Here is a 24,767-nt window from a genome sequence, read left to right on the forward strand (position 1 = left end):
GCCACGTGCATGATTTTTCAACAAGAAAGAGCATGCACAGATTGTGTTACCGGTTTTCTATCGCGTTGATCCATCATACGTGAGAAACCAAACAGGGAGTTTTGGGGATTCATTTTCAAAGCTTCAAGAAAGATTTAAGCAAAATTTGGAGAAGCTGCAGACATGGAGGAAGGGATTGAGAGAAGCGGTCGGTTTGTCTGGATTTCATTATCGTAGCATCAGGTGAAAAGTTACTTTTAATTTCTCATGCTAATTCATGCAGCACTCTTAGTTAAATTTCCGGATGCTAAACTACAATTTTAAATTTTTTTTAGGTATCAAATTCTAGGCTTCTTGACTTCCCCACTTTTGAACCCCGATAATTATGAAAGAACTTTGACAGAATTAATAATAAAAGACCAATAATTTTACAATATATTTAACAAAATTAATGGTGGTCTGTCGTTGTTTAAGCAATTTCAACCTCACATACCTCCATCAGGAAAAAAAAAAGAAGTCACACATACTCCTATAATTTAAGAGTTATTAATTTATAGGGAGATTGTAGTGGTATATATTAATTTCAATTGGAAAACGAGCAAGCTCCCTTATTTCATATTTCATGCAAATCCCTCCTATTTGAAGTTACTGCTGCTAATTTTATGTATTTGGTAGGCCTGAATCAGAACTTATAAACGAAGTTGTTAATCACATTTTGAAGAGACTGCTGGAAGAAGTGTTTCGGCCGCGTGATAACAAAAGCCAGCTGGTTGAAGTGGAATCAAGAGTTGAGGAAATTGAATCTCTACTAAGTGTTGAGTCGAAAGATGTTTACGCTTTAGGGATTTGGGGCATTGGTGGTATAGGCAAAACAACAATCGCTAGAGCTACTTTCGACAAAATCTCTAGATAGTTTGAAGGTTCTTGCTTCCTTGAAAATGTTAGAGGAGAGTCACAAAGAACGGGAGGATTAGCTTGCTTGCGACAAAAACTTATTTCAAATTTATTGAAGGATGAAAATGCGATTCCTAGTATTGACCTCAATTTTAGAAGGCTCAGCCGGATGAAGGTTCTGATTGTTTTTTATGATGTGACTTGCTTCAGCCAATTGGAATCTTTAATGGGAAGCCTTGATTGGTTGACGCCAGTGAGTCGAATCATATTAACCACTAGAAATAAACAAGTGCTTAGAAATTGGGGGGTGAGTAAAATATATGAGATGGAGGCATTAGAATATCATCATGCTCTTGAGCTTTTTAGTCGACATGCCTTCAAACGAAACCATCCTGATGTTGGTTATGAGAAACTTTCAAGCAACGTAATGAAATATGTTCAAGGAGTTCCTTTGGCTCTTAAAGTTTTAGGTTGCTTTCTATAGAAAAGGGAAAAAGAAGTCTGGGAAAGTGCAATAAATAAATTGCAAAGAATCCTCTATCCAAGTATTCTAGAGGTATTAAAAATAAGTTATGATGGTTTGGACAATAAAGAGAAAAATATTTTCCTTGGTGTTGCTTGTTTCTTTCAAGTGAGGATGTAAATCTAGTAATGAAATTCCTTATTGCAAGCGGCTTCAACCTAGAAATAGGAATAAGTGTTCTAGTTGATAAGTCTCTTATTGTCATATCAAATAACAACAAGATAACTATGCATGATTTGCTACAAGAATTGGGTAGGGATATTGTCAGTCAAGAATCAAATGATCCTGGAAACCACAATTGGTTGTGGCATCACGAGGATATCTATGAAGTTCTTACATATAATACGGCAAGCAATTTGCTGTGGATTATTACTTTGGAATATTCTAGCATTTACAAACTTGATATGGACATATCAAGTTTGCTCAAACTCTCGAATTGATGAATCTAGAATTAATAGAAGAGTGAAAATGATTAGAAAAAAACAATAGTGGTTATAAATGCCGTGACAACTTGTATAATTCTTTGTAAGGATAATTTATAATGTCAATTTGTTTTGTATCCCACATGCGTAAATTTCATGTTCAGTATTACTTGTATTATTATGTTCCTTCGTTCGTTTGCAATTAAGAGTTTCAGTGCCTAGCAATAACTATATAAACATGAATTACTGAAATTTGATTAGAGCAATGATAAAAATTTTGCTGCTTCTGATACAGATCCCTTGACTGCGAAAATTAGATCAAGCTGAGCTTGCATTCCCCATAGTTAACCCAAAAAAAAAAAATAATCATTACTATGACTTAAATTTTAATAGAAAACAAAAAACGAAGCAAGAGTGAATAGAGTAATACCAGAGCAAATTTAGGATTGTTAGGTCGAATTTGTGGACCAACTTCAGAACATCTAATAGTAAACTTAGGAGGAAGGATTTGAAGAAGCTGCGGCGGCGGCGAATACGCATCAAGATTCACACTGCTCCTCACTTTGAGGCCAAAAGAGTGCGGAGGCGCGACAAAGCTGACGCGCGATTCTTGTGCTGCGATCGGTCTTCGGCGGCCTGCGCTATGACGCCGTCGGTACGTGCTTGAGACGTACGGCGGATTCGCGCTTGTTGCGGTGCTGACCGCCTGGTCCCGACGATTTGTACGTGTCCATTTCGCATTCGCGAAATAGCTCATCGTCGGTCAATTCGAAGTAATTCTTCTTCGAAGAACAATTGTCATTGTAATTGCAAGACAAGAACAATGGCTGATAATTCCTGCGATGCCTGTACGACGAAAAGTTTATATTTTTCCTTCCGAGTTGGGGAATTCAAAGGCTGAATTGAGCGGCCAACGTCATCATCAATTTCAATTTCGTATGTGATAATCAAAGCAAAGCTTCGTACTAGTAATATTTGAACAATCTTCATTTGGCAGGCCCAGCCCAATCCAGCCCAGTCCAGCAAGTGAGCAATGTTATCATTTTTGAACTCGTGGCGGTTCTGTATTATTTGCAAATTATTTGCAAAATACTCTTTTTAAGGGAGAGGGATATATTTGATGCTAGAATATTTTTAAAATAAATGGTGCTTTTAAAAGGTGTACGACTGTAAAGATATGTCTAATTAAACAGTGTCATATTTAATAAAAACATATTCTTTTATTTAAAGATGCATCCATTCACGGTTTCTTGTTTTAGTTTGAAATGACAATAGTTTATTTTGGACCAATGATGATCTAATTCAAAATTTGATTTAATAACCATGAATGAAACAACCACTTTCTGGTAGTTCTCTTAAACTTTATTAAGGAATCTATGTTGAAGGCTGTTTCATTCTTTAGTGTTGTTAAAAATACATTTTACACTCTGAAATTTAAAATGACCTTTTTTTAAATAAAATTTAAAAACAAATGCCTTTAACTAAGGAAGAAATTTTAGAATGCATCAGAAATACCATGTCAGTCATACAACAAGTGAATCATGCTCGACATATGTGCACTTATTTTAAAAAATTATCATGCAAATGATGGTTACATTAAATCTAAATATGTATATATCATAGATGACACAACCTGCCTCAACCCTTTTGCTGGATCTGAGGTGAATCATGCAATTTTATATCTAAAGTTCATGACATAAACTTAATTCATGAATATATAACACCAGCCTTGGCCTTTCTTATAAACATATAATAATCTATGTGCCTCATTAAAAAAAATATATTCAAAACTTGCATAGTTCACATCTCACTGTACATACATACACTTCAGATACAGACATATAAACATAAACGTGGTCAAAATGTAAGTCATGCAGTAATGCGTGCGTGGCCCAACCTCAATTGATTAAAAACTGAACTGCACAAAATCCTATAGAAACCTTAGAGAAATGGGGTAAATAGGAAAATAACAAGCTTGCAGCTCAATGAATGAATATAATTCTATATAAAAATAAATTAGTGCTTTAGTGCTTGTACATAATTGTATGACATAACTTCATACTGAACGCTTTACAAAAGCAAACATGAACTCATATATACATACATGAAAAAATTGTACCAAATAATATATGGAGAAATAACTCTCAATACTCACTAGGATCATCGTCGCACGAGTAAAGTGGGGGAAAAAACCTCTCACTACTCAGCGAAATTAACTACATCATAAGGGTTGAGTAATTTAACTCTCAATACTCATGCGTATAGCCTATGGGGAAGGGTACACATATGGTGCTTGGCAATCACATCTCATGACTCAATCAATTATATAATGTACGTACATATAATCACAACATTATACTAAATCATACTATCAAATATAAATGCTTTGTAGAATACATAATATGAATAATAATAATCCACTCATATATCCTATTTCACTCCGGGGTTTGTGAAGCGTGCACGTTCTTTACTTTAAGCTAACAGCTTGCTATTGCTTTGACAAATAACCACATGTGCCTCCTTTTAGCTTGCACGTGCATCACAATACATGCATTAGAATTGTTTGTATTATCATAGGTCAAGCATGAATGTGCTTTGCTTTAAGCTAACAGCTTGCTATTACTTTGACAATTAGCCACATGTGACCCATTTTAGCTTACACGTGTGTTACAGCAAATGCATTAAAATTGGTTGTATTATCTTTAATATGTTATAATTTTTTTTAATCATAAAAGGGCTCTTAAAAGAGCTAAGGCAATACTAAACGGGAGTGTGCAACCCCACAAACATCATTATGTAATATGCTAAACATATATGAAGGAATAGACTAAAAGCAATATAAACCCAAAGGAAAAGAAAAACTGTAAGAAGCAAGGAAATCTGCTGCTACATTGGCTTCTTGGTAGATATGGTCCACTTTGATCAACCAATCACGACAAAGGAGATCATGGATGGCCCGAATGAGAGTAAAAGGTTCATTGATAGGAGGCTTTGGGCTAGAGACTAACTGCATAGCACACTTACTGTCAATTTTCACTTGAACCCTAGGAAAACCATATTGCCAAGCAATAGATAGCCCGTGAAATAAACCCTAGAGCTCAGCTGAAGTCATTGAGCAAGTACCTAAATTAGCACTGTAACCTGCCTGCCAAACACTCTGTAATCACGGATTAGCCCACCAGCTCCTGCAATGCCTGAAGATTTCTTGGCACCGTCTGTATTTAATTTAACCCAAGGCCAAACAGGAGTAGTCCAGCGAATCCATCTTTCAATACGGCGCATGCCAACAGCAAGAGGGGACATAATTCTTTTAACGAAGGATGTAGCCAACGATTTTATCCGGTCGAACATGTTCTTCGACTTATAATACTATTTATGGTTAAACAATTCATAAGTAGTTGAAATTAATTTTTTTTTGGGGTAGATAATCTCAATTTTAAAATACTTTAAAAGATTTTCAAAGATAAGATACAATGGTATACAACTAAAGCCTAATCCAACATTGTTGAAAAGTATGGTGTTCGTGTGGAATTTTCAGCTAAAAGTCTACAAAGTAGCGGAATTAATCAAACGCCGTGGAGTGCACGGTGGTTGGACAATGAGATGAAATTAAAATATCACCCTACTTATTGCTGGCAGTTATGAGCATTAAAGCACAGAAGCATGTGTGTTGAAAAGTATGGTGTTCATGTGGAATTTTCAACTAAAAGTCTACAAAGTAGTGGAATTAATCAATCATCGTGGAGTGCACGGTGGTTGGACAATGAGATGAAATTAAAAAATTATCACAGAACTTGAAGGAAGGTTCATGGCATCGATTTATTCTACAGAATCGCGCACATTTGGTTCAAAAATTGTTTTCATCTGAATCAAAATCTCTCTCTAATCAATTCAACTGTTTCTGTTGATTATGGCTTCTTCTTCTCAAAACAACAAGAAGTATGATGCTTTTGTTAGTTTCAGAGGAGAGGACACCCGTGACAACTTTACTAGCCATCTCTGTTCTGCTATGTGTCGACAAAATATCCAAACTTTCATTGATGACCAACTTAACAGAGGAGACGAAATTTCGGAGTCACTGGTGAATGTAATTGAAGCATCAGCCATTTCAGTTATTGTCTTCTCAGAAGGGTATGCATCTTCCAGATCGTGTCTTGATGAACTTGTAAAGATCCTCGAGTGCAAGAAAGAGTATGCACAGATTGTGATTCCGGTTTGCTATCGGGTTGATCCATCAGACGTCAGAAACCAAACTGGGAGTTTTGGGGATTCATTTTCGAAGCTTGAAGAAAGATTAAAGGAGAATACTGAGAAGCTGCGGAGTTGGAGGAAAGCTTTGAAGGAAGCAGCCAGTTTGTCTGGCTTTCTTTCTCTTAACATCAGGTGAAAAGTTACCTTTAATTTCTCATACTAATATTTAACAATAAATAAAATTCACGCAGCACTCTTAGTTAAATTTTCGGATGCTAAACTACAATTTTAAAAATTTTTAAGCATCAGATTCTAGACTTCCTGACTTCCCCACTTTTGTGCTCACATCTAACAAAATTAGTGGTGGTCTGTCGTGACTTCCCCACTTTTGTGCTCACATCTAACAAAATTAGTGGTGGTCTGTCGTTTTTTAAGCAATTTCAACTTCTCACTCATATACCACCATTAGAAGAAAAAAACAAAGAAAAACACTCACACATATTCCTGTAATTTAAGAGTTATTAATTTGCTGGGAGATTGTAGACTAGTAGTGGTATATATCAATTTCAATAAGAAAACTGACAATCTCCCTTATTTCATATTTAATGCAAATTCCTCATATTAATTTGAAGTTACTTTGGCTAATTTTATGTATTTGCTAGGCGTGAGTCGGAATTTATAAATGAAGTTGTTAATGACATTTTGAAGCGATTGGATGAAGTGTTTCGGCCGCGTGATAACAAAAACAAGCTGGTTGGAGTGGAATCAAAAGTTGAGGAAATTGAATCCATATTAGGTGTTGAGTCGAAAGATGTTTACTCTTTAGGGATTTGGGGCATTGGTGGTATAGGCAAAACAACAATCGCTAGAGCTATTTTCGACAAAATCTCGGGTGATTTTGAAGGTTCTTGCTTCCTCGAAAATGTTAGAGAAGAGTCACAAAGATCAGGAGGATTATCTTGCTTACAACAAAACTTATTTCAAATTTATTGAAGCATAAAAATGTGATGCCTTTTATTGACCTCATTTTTAGAAGGCTCAGCCGCATGAAGGTTCTGATTGTTTTTGATGATGTGACTTGCTTCAGCCAATTACAATCTTTAATTGGAAGTCTTGATTGGTTGACGCCTGTGAGTCGAATCATAATAACCACCAGAAATAAACAAGTACTTAGAAATTGGGGGGTGAGGAAAATATATGAGATGAAGGCATTAGAATATCATCACGCTATTGAGCTTTTAAGTCGACATGCCTTCAAACAAAACCATCCTGATGTTGGTTATGTGGAACTTTCAAGCAAAGTAATGAAATATGCTCAAGGTGTTCCTTTAGCTCTTAAGGTTTTGGGCTGCTTTCTATATGAAAGGGAAAAAGAAGTTTGGGAAAGTGCAATAGATAAATTGCAAAGAATCCTCCTTCCAAGTATTTTTGAGGTATTAAAAATAAGTTATGATAGTTTGGACGATAAGGAAAAAAATATTTTCCTTGATGTTGCTTGTTTCTTTCAAGGTGAGGATGTAGATCCAATAATGAAATTTTTTAATGCAAGTGGCTTCTACCCAGAAATAGGAATGAGTGTTCTTGTCGATAAATCTCTCATTGCTATTGATTCATACAACAAAATAACAATGCATGATTTACTACAAGAATTGGGTAAGGAAATTGTTCGACAAGAATCAATTAATCCTGAAAACCGCAGTAGATTGTGGCATCATGAGGATATCTGTGAAGTTCTTATGTACAATACGGTAAGCCGTTTGTTGTGGATTATTATTTTGGGATAATGTAGTGTTTAAAGACTTGATGTGAATATATTTACATACACTCAAACTGATGAGTCTTAGAATTAATAAAAGAGTGGCAATGATTAGAAAAAACAATAGTGGTTAGATGACGTAGCAATAAATTATAAATGCGATGACAATTTGCATAACCGTTTGTAAGCATAATTGATATGTAAATTTGTGCAGTACACATACAAAATTTTTATGCTAAGTATTACTTGTGTTGTTATGTTTCTTTGTGCATTTGCAATTAAGCGATAACTATAAACATGAATTATTGAAATTTGATCCGAGCAATGACAGAGAGCCCCACTCCAATCCCACATAAACTCCATGCAAGTATAAATAAAAATTGAATTAATAACTAAACTACCTCTAATTGTAAATTAGTGACAAAATTGCCCTAAAAATTTTTTCTTGCTGGGGTTGAAGTGCAATTCATTAGTGGAATATACATATCATCTTTCATTTGATTTTAACTTTATTGTTTTTTTATTTATTTTTAGGGGACAAAAAAAATTGAGGGCATCTGTTTGGATATGTCAAAAGTAAAAGAGATTCGTCTAAATCCTAGTACTTTCACAAAGATGCCTAAATTGATATTTTTAAAGTTCTATAGTTCGTCATTCAATGGAGAGAACAAATGTAAGATATCTTATTTGCAAGATCCAGGATTTGGTGAAGTGAAATATCTACACTGGTATGGATATCCGTTGAAGTCATTGCCTTCAAACCTTAGTGCAGAGAAGCTTATGTTACTTGAAGTGCCTGATAGTGACATTGAACAACTTTGGGATTGTGTGAAGGTATGCGTATCTTATTATATATGTGCAATCTTTTAATAACAACATTAAATTATTATACGTGGTAACGATTTTGTCTTGGCCTCTTTTTTGACCGAGCAGCATTATAGGAAGTTAAACCAGATAATCCCTGCTGCCTGCAATAAGCTAATTGCCAAAACTCCAAACCCCATGTTGATGCCACGTCTGAACAAGCTAGTTCTCTTGAATCTAAGAGGTAGCAAAAGCCTAAAACGTCTTCCATCTGGAATATTTAACTTGGAATTTCTTACCAAACATAATCTTTCGGGCTGCTCAAAACTGAAAAGGCTTCCAGAGATCTCATCAGGTAATATAAGCTGGTTATTTTTAAGGGAGACTGCAATTGAAGAACTGCCCTCATCAATTGAGCGTTTACATAGGCTCGGGTACTTGGACCTTTTAGATTGTAAAAGGCTGAAGAGTCTCCCAAGAAGCCTATGGATGTTGAAATCTCTTGGAGTTCTTAATCTCAGTGGTTGCTCAAATCTTCAAAGATTGCCCGAATGTCTTGCCCAATTTTCCTTGCCAATAATATTGAATCTAGCAAAAACCAATATTGAGAGAATACCAAAAAGCATTTCCCAGCTTCTCATGTTGCGATACCTTCTCTTAAGTTATAGTGAGAGCCTTCAATCCTCACCAAAGCCTCCATTCCGTGCACGAGGTCCCCTGGCACTGCAACCATTTTCAGGTTTGTTCTCTAAGTTATGAATCTTGTAAGCAGTTTTTTTTTTTTTTACCGGAGCAATAATTTTAGATTGGAAGGTAATTCTACTGCAGGAATTGTTAAAGATACCCTGAGAATTCAGCATACGGGCCATACGCTAGCTGTACGTTGGCAAGAAATATGGGTAAATGTGTGTCTTTAACTCTTCCTACTTACAATTGCTACAATCAGTTTTTTTTTTGGGTTTAAAATTATGATTTTTTGGTACAGAGTGATTTTCCCTTGGAAAAAATTCATGTCGTACTAGCTGGCAATGAAATTCCAAAGTGGTTTAAGTTTCAAAGTGTGGGATCTTTTATAACCTTGGAGATGCCATCCGATTTCTTCCATTATAGCAGAGTGCAGGGCATCGCATTTAGTGCTATTTTAGCATTTTCAAACCGTCATGTAGATTGTGGCAGATGGTTTTCATTTTCTTTTGAGCTCAAAGTGAAAACCACCAAAGATTGTGGTCCGCATGACACACAATTATTTGAGAGTAGAGCTAATTATATAGAATTAGATCACTTACATTTGGGTCACTATCTGTTATGTGAAGAGGATTTTAATGGTTTTTGGAAATGCAATTGCATTCCTGAGGCAGTCCAATTTAATGTTTTTCCATCTTTGGAGTGTGAGTGCTGTGGGGTAAAAAAATGTGGGATTTATTTTGCTTCCCAGATTCTACGAACTCAATAGAAGATCCAAGCACATGTTTCAACTATAACGAAGAAGACTGAGATTTTCATGAATGTGTTTTTATCTCTTTCCTTTTTCTAATCACTTTTAATAATAGGAGAAAAGGTCAAAATCAGTTCTTGGAGCAAAACATTCATGTAATAACTTTCGAGGGATCTAGTGCATGTAACACAAATTCACACTAGAGTATTGAACTTTACCTTGTTAGATGAAGAGTATAAAGTATGAAAGGCACATGATGTATATTTTAAAATTAAAATTATTGGCCTTCTTTCCTGCTTTGCGCACGCAACCTATGACGATTTTGTTATTGAGCTATATAACCCAAAACACATAGAGCACGTGATTTATAAGTCAATAAAAAACCTCACTTGTTAGCGGTGTGAGATATTTCAGGACGCGCAGCAAGTTCTTATTGGCAGAGATATGTTGTGGGCCCATATCTCTATCAATGGAAACATGTCACTTACCCCGTTAGCGCACTATATCAACTCTCATGTACATAACATAATCACATTTGAAAATTTTCTACTTTCTTAAATCTAAATTGTTGTATATGGGAAAGTTTTATCATGTGAAAGCAAAAGCCATAAAGAGGGAACAATCTTATATATTTTAAAAAATATATTTGTATACCGATTTAAAAAGAAGAAGAAGAAGAAGATAGGTATCATTTTGACTCAAGTCATTTGTGTTGTGAATCCATTTGCTTAAACGTGTATGCACTTTTTCAAGTATCTATATATACCAATTCCGTAATCGGAATAGTGCATTTGATTCCATAGTTGACATGGTATCGTCATATGGCTAGAATTTACCGTTAAAAAACTGACCGGCAAGGAAAGGATTAAAGATGCCCGTGAACTTATATTTTTATTTAGATTATTTTATTTTTTCCAGTTGAAAAATTGATTCCTATTAACATAAGTAATATAAATTACTAAATCACCTTTCTCTATTCCTTAGATTGCTGTATCTTTTTCATGTAAAAAATTGAATCCTTTCATTCACATATCATTAACATGAGCAATATAGATTGTGCTGAATTTGACTTTTTGAAGCAAGTTAGACTTTTTATTGAATAATTTGGTACATTTCTTGAATCAATTTGGAGCTTCTGCAACACGTCAGGGATTAGTATCTCCTACATTCCTTTCGGTGCCAAAAGATATTCAAGCAGTTGAATAAGAATTGATATATACAATGTAAATACTAGAATTGTTTGTCATTTTACAATAGGAATGATATATAATGCTTATCAAAACTTGTTGATAAGAAAGTAAATTCCTCAGCAATGAGATGTTTCAGCCAACCAATTAAGGAAGTAGCTTTTCGTGGAGCAAGTCAGGTCTGTCGTCATCCGGACAACGTCCTACTTCTTCCAATACAATTAACTTCACATTTGAGAGTTGAGAAGGCAGAGATGAGAAGTATTTACCAACAGGTCCATCGACGGGTGTGAATGGATCCTCATTACCCCATAAAACTAGTACAGGTATAGAGATTGATGGCATCAATTGCACTGGGTTCAGCCCTGATGGGCCTGTCACGATCAAAACAAATGCATCAAGTGCCCCTTCATCAGTGGCGGCTTCTCGTATGATCTGTAGTTTTGATGTCAATTCATGAATTATGAGTGGCCATTTCTGTAAGAAATTTAAATGGCACATAAGTGCAGAATATTAATGCCTACTAGCGTTTCATCCACAGATTCATTATTTGCATAGACAGTAAATTGCTCCTCAGTCTTTACCAGCAGCACCAATATATACACGTCATAGTGTTTTTTAGTTTTGACTCTAGTGTTTTAGGAAAATGAACAATGGCCTGAATACAGACGAGAAAATTCGCATGTTATATAACACAATTAAAATAAAATATCATTTGTCATACATTTTATTCACGCCGGCGTGGATCACCTCAGCCAAGTAGTACGAGCAGAACACGGGGGCAAACATGAACCGACCAGAGACGAATACCGACCAGAAGCATATACCGAGCCGGCACTCATCCCCCAGGAAAGCGGGAACATGATCCCACAGAATCGCGGTAGTTGTGCTTTTCCCAGAACCGATTGAAGGACACGTGAGATCCCACGTTTGCCCACAATGTAACAGTTAGAGCCCCATGAGGGCCTGCCACCACCCGAAAAAGGAGGGATAAAGGGTAAACGGAACACGTGGGACAAAGGGGCGGCTATAAAAGAGGGAGAAATCGATGAAGAAAAAAAAAAGAAGATTGAGAGAGGGAAAACGCTGCCAAATTGCAATCAGGCCTTTTTCTTACAAACTTCGAATAAATTAAAAATCATTCTTGAATCCAAATTGCATTGTTTTCTCATAAACACTTTGTGCTAACTTAGGCATCGGAGGGTTTACGTCGGCAAAACCACCGACGTCTTTGATCCGTTTTTGGTGAACGCAGGTCTAGTAAGAGAAAGGAAGGCGATTCCAACCCCAGTGGTTCGAGCAACAGTTGATAACACAAACATTGGTGAAAGAATCTGGTCGGTCAAAAGGCGAGCAGATTTAAGCATCAACATTTTGGCGCCGTCTGTGGGGAGCTGGATAAAAAGCTACCACCGAATTAGTAGTTACCGAAGAAACAACGAACGATTAGATATGGATGTGCCAAGGAAGGACACTTTGAGGGAGGATAACGAAGCTGGGGAGACAATCACTCTTCGGGAAATTGCAAATGAAGCCTAGGAGAGGATGATGCAAGATCGATTAGAGCGGATGGAGAAACAAATGGAGACTCTCGCGACCATACTGCACGAGCTGAGGGATGAGCGGAGAAGGGATTGTGAAACCCCCGTGGGAAGAGATGATGTTGGAGCAGAACCCAGCCTCCGGAGGCGTAGAGTCGAGGAAATCCCTCCGCCGGAAGACCAACCTAACGGGGTGCATCCCCACAGAAGCACTGGTCAGGTTTCAGGAGAACGAATAGATGAAGGGAGGGACCAACCTCTCCCCGAACGGGCACTGGAAGTCAATGGCCGAGGGGGCAGTGTTGATGAAGGAGAGCTCAGACAACGGTTGCACAATGCCGAGCTAGAACGAGACCAGATAGCTACACGTGATCCTGACCGTGCAGTAGAATTGGAGGGGGAGGTGCGCAGACTGGCGCAGGTGATGGAGGAGATATAGGGCAAGAGAAAGCCCCCGAGCTGGAGGATAATGCTGGATGAAGAATCTCCGTTATCAACCGAGATCATGGGTATAGTAATCCCAAGAGATTTCTGCTTCCCCGACCTCAAATACTCCGGTTGAAGTGACCCGCTGGTGCATATTGAGTGTTTCAACGACATGACAGGGGTGTAGGGGTTGACACCAGCTCAGAGGTGCAGGGTGTTCCCATTGACACTCGAGGGGCGAGCCCGAGAATGGTACCGCAAGCTGCCCCGAGGAGGTATAAAAGGGTACGAGCAGATGTGCCAAGAGTTGGCCGAACAGCTCCGAGGAGCAGTAGCCCAGAGGACGACATGATGGAACTGATAGGGATGAAACAGGAGGAGCATGAGTCCCTCCGGGATTTTGTAAAGCGATATCACCGGGCCGTGTTAGATTTGGGAGCTTTTAATCACCCACAGACGTTGAGAGGATTAAAAGAAGGTGTAAAAATCGGCCGATTATGGTATAACTTAAGAAGCCCCCTAGTGCAGAATTATTCGGCAGGGTACGAACAGGCGAGGCGAGATATAGAAATCGGCAAGGATAAAGAGTGAGCAACTGGAAGAGCTGAGGCAAAAAGAACGGAGAGCCCCAAACGGGAGCGGATCGGGAAAACGAGCTGGGGAATCCTCAGTTATGGGCGGAATATCAGCTCAATCTTGCCCTTACCCCGTAGCTCAGAGACCACAACAGTTCCAACACAGCCGAGCCCAACCTCTGCACACCTCGTTCCCGGAGCGGCAACGAGAATTCAGGCAGATGGCTGCCCACTCTTATCACAACACTCCCAGAGCGTTACATGCAAATGGTTCCAGGGCTGGACGACCAGATCAGCTTGCGACAATACCAGACCGAGATGGCATTCAGGATAGCCAAGCAGTTCAGCTGATAGCCCAGAGCTTGGCATATAGACAGTACACTCCATTGAAGATCTCCATGGAGGAATTGTATGAGAGGATCGAAGGACGAGGCCTGCTGTACCCTCCAGCCCCTATAACCAAACCAGCTCACCGACGGGATAAGAGCAGATTCTGCAAATTCCACGACACTCATGGTCACACTATCAGCCAATGTCGTGACCTGAAGATTCAGGTGGAGGATTTAGTGAGAAACCGATACTTGGATGAGTATGTAGATGGAGTGTCCTCTGCTATTGAATCACAGTACACGTGGGATGAAGGAGTTGAGAGGGGTCTGGAACGTGAATAGCCGACCATCCGTGTGATAGCAGGAGGGCCAACATTGGCCGGGGATTCGAACAGAGCACGGAAGAACTACGGGAGATACGCCATGACTAGCAAAGAAGTGCTTTTCAATTTGCCAGCAGCTAAGAAGGAAAAATTGCGGCAAGTTCCCATTATATGGACAGATGACGATGAAGAGGGTATCTTATATCCTCATGAGGATGCACTGGTGATTAAGGCAATAGTGGCTGGTACACAATTGCGACGAATACTGGTAGACACGGGCAGCTCAGTTAACATCTTGTTTAAGTTGGCCCTAGATGATATGGGAATTGCAGACTTAAAATTGGAACGGATAAATACATCCTTAAAGGGATTTGGAGGGGGACGGCTAACTCCCATGGGGATCATCGAACTCCCAATTACTGTGGGGACAAAGCCATTTGAAAGAACGATGATTCTGGATTTTGTCGTAGTAGAGGACATAAGCCCTTACCAGATGATACTGGGGAGATCCTTCATGAGGATAAGCCAATGCGTTGTATCTACGCATTATTTGGCACTAAAATACAGAGTAAACGGAGTGGTTGGCGTAGTAAAAGGCGACCAGAGGATGGCAATGAGTTGTTATGCTACAACGGCCAAGGAGACACTGCAGGTTACTTCTCTAGATAATCGAGGAGAGTCTAAAAAGGGCCGCCAAGAGCCTGTTGGGAAACTGAAAGAAGTTGTGGTAAGCAAAAGCAACCCGAGCAGAGTGGTGAAGATCGGATCAGGATTGGTTGGGGCAGTAAAAGGCGAGCTGGTAAATTGCCTACAGTCTCATGCAGATATATTCGCCTGGTCTCACGAGGATATGCCAGGAATTGATCGCGGGGTAGCTTGCCACAAGTTGGCAATCAAGAAGGGGGCGAGGCCGGTGAGACAGAAGAGGAGATGCTTTAACCAGGAAAGGTACGAGGCCATAAACGCCGAGGTGGAGAAGCTGTTGAAAGCAGGGTTTATAAGGGAGGCCAGGTACCCGGAGTAGATTTCCAATGTAGTACTGGTAAAGAAGGCCAACGGGAAATGGAGAATGTGTGTGGATTTCACAGATCTTAATAAGGCATGCCCGAAGGACAGTTTTCCCCTACCAAAGATAGATCAATTGGTGGACTCAACAGCGGGTCACAGTCTGCTCAGCTTCATGGATGCCTTTTCAGGATACAACCAGATACCCATGGACGAGCAGGATGAGGAAAACACCACCTTTATAACTAACATGGGTTTGTTTTGCTACAGGGTGATGCCTTTTGGCCTGAAAAATGCAGGAGCTACCTATCAAAGGTTGGTGAACAAGATCTTCAAGCCCTTGATCGGTCATACTATGGAAGTATATGTAGAGGATATGATCACAAAGTCCAGAGAACCGAGGGATCACGTGAAACACTTGGAAGAAACCTTTGAATTACTGAGAAAGTATGAAATGAAGCTAAACCCGGAGAAATGTGCATTTGGGGTTAGCTCGGGCAAATTTTTGGGATTCCTAGTGAGCCACCGAGGGATCGAGGCCAACCCGGAGAAAATACGGGCAGTAACAGAAATGAGATGCCCCCGAACAGTTAAGGAGGTGCAGAGCCTTACAGGGAAAGTGGCAGCATTGAACCGATTCATCTCGCGGGCCACGGATAAATGCCACCCTTTCTTCCAAACCATAAAGAAAGGGAGGAAGATGGAGTGGACATCAGAATGTGATGAGGCGTTTGGGCAGCTGAAGGAGTATCTGGCCCATGCCCCGTTACTATCAACTCCGAGGGAAGGTGACCAGCTGTTTTTGTACTTGGCAATCTCAAAATGGGCTACCAGCTCAGTGTTAGTCCGAGAAGAAGAAGGGAAGCAACACCCCATGTATTACACTAGTAAAGCCCTGGTAGACGTAGAAACTAGGTACCTATTGATGGAGAAATGGGCACTGGCTTTAATAACAGCAGCACGGAAACTGCGACCATATTTTCAGGCCCACCCGATAATTGTGATGACTGACCAGCCTCTTCAGCAAATGCTCCAAAAACCAGATGCATCAGGGCGGTTAGTGAAGTGGTCCGTGGAACTGAGCGAATTCGACCTATCCTACAGGCCCCGAGGAGCGATCAAGGCCCAAGCCCTGGCTGATTTTATAGTTGACTGTGTTGAACCAGGGGAAGAGGTCCAAGAAGAACAACCAGTAGAGCAGGAGGATAAAAAGGGGGTATGGCTGGTAATGGTTGATGGGTCACGTGGTGAACATGGATCCGGGGCAGGAGTTATAATACGAAGCCCAGAAGGTGTCGAGGTATCCTATGCTGTAAAGTTCGAGTTCCAGCTTACGAACAACCAAGCTGAATAAGAGGCCTTCATTACTGGGCTCGGTCTTGCACATGCACTACGGGCAGAAAGAGGAGAAATCCGAGTAGATTCCCAACTAGTATGTAACCAGCTCAGCAATCAATTCCAAGTAAGGGAAGAGAAATTGGGGCTTTATTTGAAGAAGGCGAAGCAAATGGTTGAACTCTTCAATGAAGTAGAGGTGAAGCAGATATCCCGGAATGAAAATTACCGAGCTGATATGTTGGCTAGAATGGCTGCAACTGCAGATCTGAAATTACCTAAGTCGGTCCCACTAGAGGTAAGGACCTTGCCAAGTATAGGGGAGGAAGTAAAAGTGATGAGAGTAAGCACTGGCGAATCTTGGATGGACCCGATTCGCGCATATGTCCGCGATGGAGTTTTACCCGAGGACGAAAGGCAAGCAAGAAAATTAAAATGCCGAGCAGCGAGGTACACGCTACTAGATGGAGTGCTGTACCGCCGAGGGTTCACCTTGCCCCTTTTGAGATGTTTGGATAAGGAGGAGGCAGATTATGTACTGAGGGAGATTCATGAAGGAATATGCGGCAATCACTCGGGAGCAAGAACTTTAGCCTCAAGGCACTCCGGCAAGGATACTTCTGGCCGACCATGCACTAGGATGCGAAAAGGATGGCAAAGAACTGTAAAACCTGCCAAAGCTTCTCTGAGATTCCTGCACACCCCCAGAAAAGCTGACCACCATGGCATCCCCGTGGCCTTTCGCTCAATGGGGAATCGACTTGATTGGTCCGTTACCTAAGGGCCGAGGAGCGGCGACACATGCAATTGTGGCAATAGACTACTTCACCAAGTGGGTAGAAGTGGGAGTCCTCAGCCAAATCACGGAGAGAAAGACAACGGATTTTATTTGGAAGAATATCATCTACAGATACGGGATCTCCTATGCCATCATTATAGACAATGGGAGGCAATTTGACAACAGCAACTTCAGGGAGTTTTGCTGAAATTTGGGGGTGGACCTGAAGTTCTGCACCCCCGCACACCCCCAGGCAAACGGACAAGTGGAAGCAGCCAACAAAGTGATAAAGAAGCTCCTGAAAACTAGATTGGGAGAGAAGAAGGGAGCTTGGGTTGATGAACTACTAGGAGTATTATGGGCCTACCGGACAACTCGCAAAACCGCCACAGGGGAAACTCCGTTCGCTTTAGCTTTTGGTCATGAGGCGGTAGTCCCAGCAGAAATTGGAGTGGGGACACATCGAACGGAATATTTCACTGAGGAGCAAAACGACGAGCAGATCTGCTTAAGCCTGGACCTGCTAGAGGAGAAAAGGGAAGGGGCCTCGCAGAAAGTGGCCCAGTGCCAGCAAAGGGTCATGCGTTATTACAACAAGAACGTACGCGTAAGGCAATTCCGAGCAGGAGATTGAGTACTTAGGAAGGTGAACCAAAACACCAGGGATCCTAACCATGGCGCTCTTGGGCCGAAATGGGAAGGCCCATACAGGGTGATACGAGCCACGGGACCAGGAGCTTATAAGTTAGCGTACCAAGATGGACGAGACGTGAAGACGTCGTGGAACGCCGAGCACTTGAAGAAGTATTTCCAGTAAGCAAAGTCTCTACTAAATCCTTATTTTGATAGGTTATTTTTGTTAACTGCATGATGGCTTGTTACAACATGCATATATTATGTATTTTTTGTAATACATTCAAATTTCAAATAAAGATGAATTCAGTATAAAATCCCCCTGTTAGCAAGCCCGACGAAAATTTTACTAAGGCAAGTAAGTGCCTGTTTCTGCTCGGTCAACGAAAGACCAGCAGCTAATTTTACGAGAATTTTACTAAGGCAAGTAAGTGCCAGCTTCTGCTCGGTCAACGAAAGACCAGCAGCTAATTTTACGAAAATTTTGCTAAGGCAAGTAAGTGCCTGCTTCTGCTCAGTCAACGAAAAGACCAGCAGCTAATTTTACGAAAATTTTACTAAGGCAAGTAAGTGCCTACTTCTGCTCGGTCAACGAAAGACCAGCAGCTAATTTTACGAGAATTTTACAAAGGCAAGTAAGTGCCTGTTTCTGCTTGGTCAGCGAAACACCAGTAGCTAATTTTACGAGAATTTTACTAAGGCAAGTAAGTGCCTGTTTCTGTTCGGACAACGAGACACCAGCAGCTAATTTTACGAGAATATTACCAAGGCAAGTAAGTGTCTGTTTCTGCTCGGTCAGCGAAACACCAGCAGCTAATTTTACGAGAATTTTACTAAGGCAAGTAAGTGCCTACTTCTGCTCGGTGAGCGAAACACCAGCAGCTAATTTTACGAGAATTTTACAAAGGCAAGTAAGTGCCTGTTTCTGCTCGATCAGCGAAACACCAGTAACTAATTTTATGAGAATTTTACAAAGGCAAGTAAGTGCCTATTTCTTCTCGGACAACGAGAGACCAGCAGCTAATTTTACTAGAATATTACCAAGGCAAGTAAGTGTCTATTTCTGCTCGGTCAGCGAAACACCAGCAGTTAATTTTACGAGAATTTTACTAGGCAAGTAAGTGCCTACTTCTGCTCAGTCAACGAAAGACCAGCAAGTAATTTTACGAGAAATTTACAAAGGCAAGTAAGTTCCTGTTTCTGCTCGGTCAGCGAAACACCAGTAGCTAATTTTATGAGAATTTTACAAAGGCAAGTAAGTACCTGTTTCTGCTCGGTCAGCGAAACACCAGCAGCTAATTTTATGAGAATTTTACAAAGGCAAGTAAGTGCATGTTTCTGCTCGGACAACGAGAGACCAGTAGCTAATTTTACGAGAATATTACCAAGGCAAGTAAATGTCTACTTCTGTTCGGTCAACGAAAGACCAGCAGCTAATTCTACAAAAATTTTACTAAGGCAAGTAAATGCCTACTCCTGCTCGGTTCACTAAGGCAAGTAAAATCAGATAAGTTGTCCAATCATTGTGCAGAAACAATCTATGAGCAAAAACCAGACAAGAAAGCCAATAGAGAACATCTAAAAATTTATAAGTGTTCAATTATTTACAAAACAAATGCAAACTTAGAGTTTATAAAAAAATAGACTTAAAGATTAGGAGAGTCAGCGGTTCCAGCAGCTGAATGATCAACAGTCTTGGGAGGTAAAGGATCAGCAATCTTAGGAGGTGGGAGATCAGCAATACCGAGAGGAGGAGGCACGGACCCTTGACCCACTTCGAAAGCACGTCCCCCAGCTTCCCCCTCTTGCACCCTATCCAAAGGAGCCTCCACCTGATCCTGCTCACCCTGCCCCTTATCTCCCTGGCCAGCCTCAGCCATATATCTCTCCACTCCAGCCTCCATCTTGCTCATGTCCAGCTCGGGATATTCTTCCTTAAGCACAGACATGATGCACTTATAGGAGAAAGCAACCCCAGAATCATACTCGGCATCCAGCCGATCGTCCACATCAGCGGATTTGCCTTTCTCCTCAGCCAGCTGCTCGCTCAGAAACTTGATTTCTCCCTCAAGGGCGGTCCTCAAAGTATCTCTCTCACTTTGAGTAGCCTGAAAATCAGATTTCAGGTCACCCAACTCACCCTCAAGTTTAGAAGTGGTGGATTCAGCAACAGCAACTTTCTCCTCCAGGTCTGTGATCTGCTTGTTCAACTCCGCCAACTTCTCCTTCGAGCGATCAGCAGATTCGACCTTCTTCTTCAACTCCTGGTTGTCCGCTTGAAGCCTCCTCTCAAGGCGCGTGGACCCATTCTTGTAACACGAAACCAAGGTGGCCAGCCTAAAGGAGACCCTTTCACTACAACAAATATGGTCTTTGGTAACATTATATTGTAGCATTTTTTTAAAGAATGTTACCAAATATTAATTTATTGTAATATTTTCTAAAGTGATGCTACCTTTGTAGTATGAAAGCCATTACATTTTGGTTTTAATGACACTTGATAATTACTAGTAGCATTTTTGTATGTGCTACATATAATATTGAATTATATAGCATCTAGGAAAAGCTACAAGATAAGATTAAATAAAATAGCATTTGAAAAATGTTAAGGAATAGTAATAAATGTAATAATATTTTAAAATAGCATTGGTAGCATTCTATTGGTAGCATTTTGATTGATAAAATACAATAGCATTTGAAAATTGCTACAAGGATTGAAGTATTAGTGAAAATTATAAAAATAAAAAATGGGCTGAAAATTAAGCTAAAGATATGCAAAACGGGTAGTTTTAGTAAAAGGCGGGTACTTTATAAAAAAAATTAAAAATGCCCATTATTTTATTTCACTTCCCGCGAACCCTTTCTAGAAAATTCCCCTCTGCTATCTCTTCTCCACGCCCATTGTTCTCTCCAACTCTATTTCCAACTAAATCTATAAAAACAAAAAGATAAAAATAGAAAAAGACGAAAACGATTCCATGGGCACTTCACGTATGTTTGCTGATTTGAGAAAGATTACTTGGCTTTTTGGATGATTTAGAAGTGGCATCATTGATTTGGTAAGGATTCTTACTCCGTTATTCGTGCAACTTCAATTCCAGTATTCCCATGGTCAAAGCAAATGCACATCCCCAATCTGGGTGCTTTTTCTTCCATCCACTTGAGTAATTAATGATTAAATTATTTACTATTATATATGGGTCTGATGGTTGAATATTTAAATGGAAAAGTCATGTTATCTTGTTAAATGGTTTTGAATTATTGATAGATTTATAATTTTTTTTTTTTCTCTCAATCCCTAGCATTCTAGCAATATCTACAATTAGCTGCGTCAATATAAATTTTTTAACTTATATGTCGTTATTATAGATTGGCTGCTTATGATTTCTTTCTCTTTTGATCAAATTGGTCTTGGGTTTGGATATATTTTATGATTGTCACTATTAAAATAATTTTAATTGCTGAATCTCAAAATTCTTGTTTGGTATGTGTAGTGTTAGCCTTTGATTGAGGAGTTATCAGCTTCATACTCAATAGACTTGCAGCAACGTGCATATTAATTCTAAGGCAGGTTTGGTGAAGAAATTTAAAGTCAAAGAACAAAAGTGCAGCCAATACAATTTTCTGGTACTATTTATTTTATTTCAATATGTTTTAAAATTTGTTTACGGCAACATCTTTTAATAATTATTAATTTGTATTGTGACTTTTATGTTTTGTGTTTTAAAACTAATTCTTTCTTTCTGTGTGTTTTATGTTTGTTTGGGTAATGACAGCCAGAATGTATATGTAAGACTTTAATCATTGACAACTTTTGTCTACATTGTATCTAGGTAGTTATAAATAATATCAATTTTAACTGATGAAGTGAATCATAAACTGAAAGAGAGCATTAGCATATATCATTTAAATTTAAATTTTTTTCATAGTTCATGATCAATGTTGCTCACACGTGAAGTAATGATTTTAGATATGCTTTCAGATAAATGAATACATGAAGTATGTAAATTAAAATGACTCTCATTGTACAGGGTTAATATAGTTATATGTATGTAAATTCAAAATAATTTCCAAGTGGTTAAATGATATATATTTGTGGTACCAGGATTAGTGGACATATGATGATGAATAAAGATTGGATCCACCTTAACAGGTAATAAAAGATGATTTTTAAGCAAGATAATAAAACTATATAAAAATATACATTATTACTAATATGTAATTAATACTGTGATTTGGTAGAGCTACTAACGAGTATATGCAAGCTGCTTCGAATTTTGTGAATTTGGCCAAAAGAAATGCAGGGAATGTAGATAAGATTTTGTGTCCCTGTAAAGATTGCCGAAATCTAAGTCATCATCTTGTGGAGACTGTTTATGAGCACTTGATCTTTAAAGGAATGGATCTTGCTTACACAACTTGGTTCCATCATGGGGAGAAACTAAGTATAGATGAAAATCCTAAAGAAGTGAAAATGTCAGACACACATAATTTATATGCAAATGCATATATGGAAAATGAAGATTATGTAACACCTGCACTAGGAAAAGATGAAGACTTCGCTCAAAAATTAGAAGATGCAGAAACTCCATTGTATCCAAGTTGTACAAGATACACAAAATTATCAGCCATTGTAGCTTTGTACAAACATAAAGCTGTAAACAAATGGTCTAACAAGAGTTTTGATGGATTGTTAGAACTGCTGCATGATATGCTACCTGTGGATAATGTGCTTCTTAGATCAGTTTACTTAGTGAGAAAATTGTTGAAGACATTTGATTTGGGGTATGAGAAGATACATGCCTGTGTAAATGATTGTTGTTTGTTTAGAAGAGAAAATGAGAATATGGATAGTTGCCCAACCTGTGGGCTTTCAAGATGGAAGGTAGATAAACGCACAAGGAAAATTAAAAAAGGTGTACCAGCAAAAGTTTTGAGATACTTTCCTATTATACCAAGGTTTAGGAGGATGTTTAGATCTAAGAAAATGGTTGAAAATTTAATATGGCACTCTACCCACAAAAGTGAAGATGGTAAAATGCGACACCCTGTAGATTCTTTAGCGTGGGACTTAGTTAATGATAAATGGCCTTGTTTTTCATCAGACCCATGAAATCTTAGACTTGGTCTTGCTACTGATGGCTTCAATCCGTTTTCCAATTTAAGCACAACATATAGTTGCTGGCCTGTAATGCTTGTTACGTACAACTTGCCACCTTGGTTATGCATGAAGAAGGAAAATATTATGCTGACTTTGTTAATTCCAGGGCCTAAGCAGCCTGGAAATGACATTGATGTGTATCTACAGCCGCTTATCGAAGATCTATATGAGCTGTGGAATAATGGAGTGTCTATTTTTGATACAATGACAAAGTCAGTTTTCAATTTGAGGGCAATCTTAATGTGGACAGTAAATGATTTTCCAACCTATGGAAACCTTGCCGGATGTAAAACAAAGGGTAAACTAGCATGTCCGATTTGTGGCAATAAAACACACTCGGTTCGATTGAAGTTTTGTAATAAGCTTGTGTACATGGGTCACAGACGATTTTTGCCGCATTCTCATATATTTCGGGGTAAAAAAAATTGGTTTGATGGATCGGTGGAAGAAGATCCAAGTCCTAGAATCATTACCGGCACCAAAATTTTACAAGAACTGGAAGGAATTGAAAATCATTGGGGAAAAGGGGACAAGAAAAGAAAGAAGTCTAGTGAAGATCAAAGGTGGAAAAAAAGATCAATTTTTTTTTATTTGCCATATTGGAAGGTATGTGTGTGAGATAAACTACTGGTTTATTAATTTATCGCAATTGACTGTAATTATTTACATTACTCTTATGTTACTATGATGAATAAATTTAAGCAAAATTAAATTTAGACATTTAGTTTTTAAGAAATCTATAATTGCATTTCTTTTTTTTTAATATTATGAAAATACTTCTTTTTTCTCATGCTTTAAGCAATCTCATTGATTAGTTTGCAATTGTAATTAAATTTAAATTATTTTTTTCATATTCCAACTTTAAATAATTACATACTCCTAATTTTTCAATTATATTTCAGGAATTATTAGTGCGTCACAATTTGGATGTAATGCACGTAGAAAAGAATATTTGCGAGAGTATTCTTTGCACTTTACTAGACATTAGTGGCAAAACAAAAGATGGACTCAATGCTCGCAAAGACTTGGAAGATTGGGACATTCGACATGACTTGCATCCATATGTTGAGGGGATGAGAACATACCTTCCTGCAGCTCCACATTCGTTATCAAAGGTTGAGAAAAAAATATTTTGTGAAAGGTTATTCAATATGAAACTACCTGATGGGTATAGCTCAAATATCGGAAATTGTGTCTCAGTTGACGAATGTAAGATTACAAATCTCAAATCGCATGATTACCATATCTTAATGCAACAATTGTTGCCGGTTGTGATAAGAGGTTTGTTACCTAAGGGACCAAAAAATGCAATATTTCGAATGTGTACATTTTTCAATAAGATATGTCAACGAGTTGTTGATAGAGAAAATATATTGGCCCTTGAAGGTGAAGTTTTTGAAACAGTATGCATGTTTGAAAGATTCTTTCCTCTTGCATTCTTTGATATCATGGTACACTTATCGATTCATT

At 38.9% G+C, this 24,767-nt stretch overlaps 1 protein-coding gene across 2 annotated transcripts in view; it reads left to right on the forward strand.

The window, feature by feature from the left end:
- LOC18048527 (putative disease resistance protein At4g11170) overlaps positions 1-24,767 on the forward strand; it is a 55,727-nt gene that overhangs the window by 15,260 nt on the left and 15,700 nt on the right. The window contains exon 2 of one of the 2 annotated variants that reach the window (XM_024188993.1): positions 223-244. The exons of the other annotated variant lie outside the window; for it this stretch is intronic. Coding sequence (XP_024044761.1) covers positions 223-226 — 4 coding nt within the window. The 3' untranslated portion in view covers positions 227-244. Of the gene's footprint in view, positions 1-222; positions 245-24,767 lie in introns of those variants that run through there. 2 annotated transcript variants of the gene reach the window in all.

This window comes from Citrus clementina, unplaced genomic scaffold, assembly GCF_000493195.1.
Source record: "Citrus clementina cultivar Clemenules unplaced genomic scaffold, Citrus_clementina_v1.0 scaffold_3, whole genome shotgun sequence".
Taxonomy (NCBI): Eukaryota; Viridiplantae; Streptophyta; class Magnoliopsida; order Sapindales; family Rutaceae; genus Citrus; species Citrus x clementina.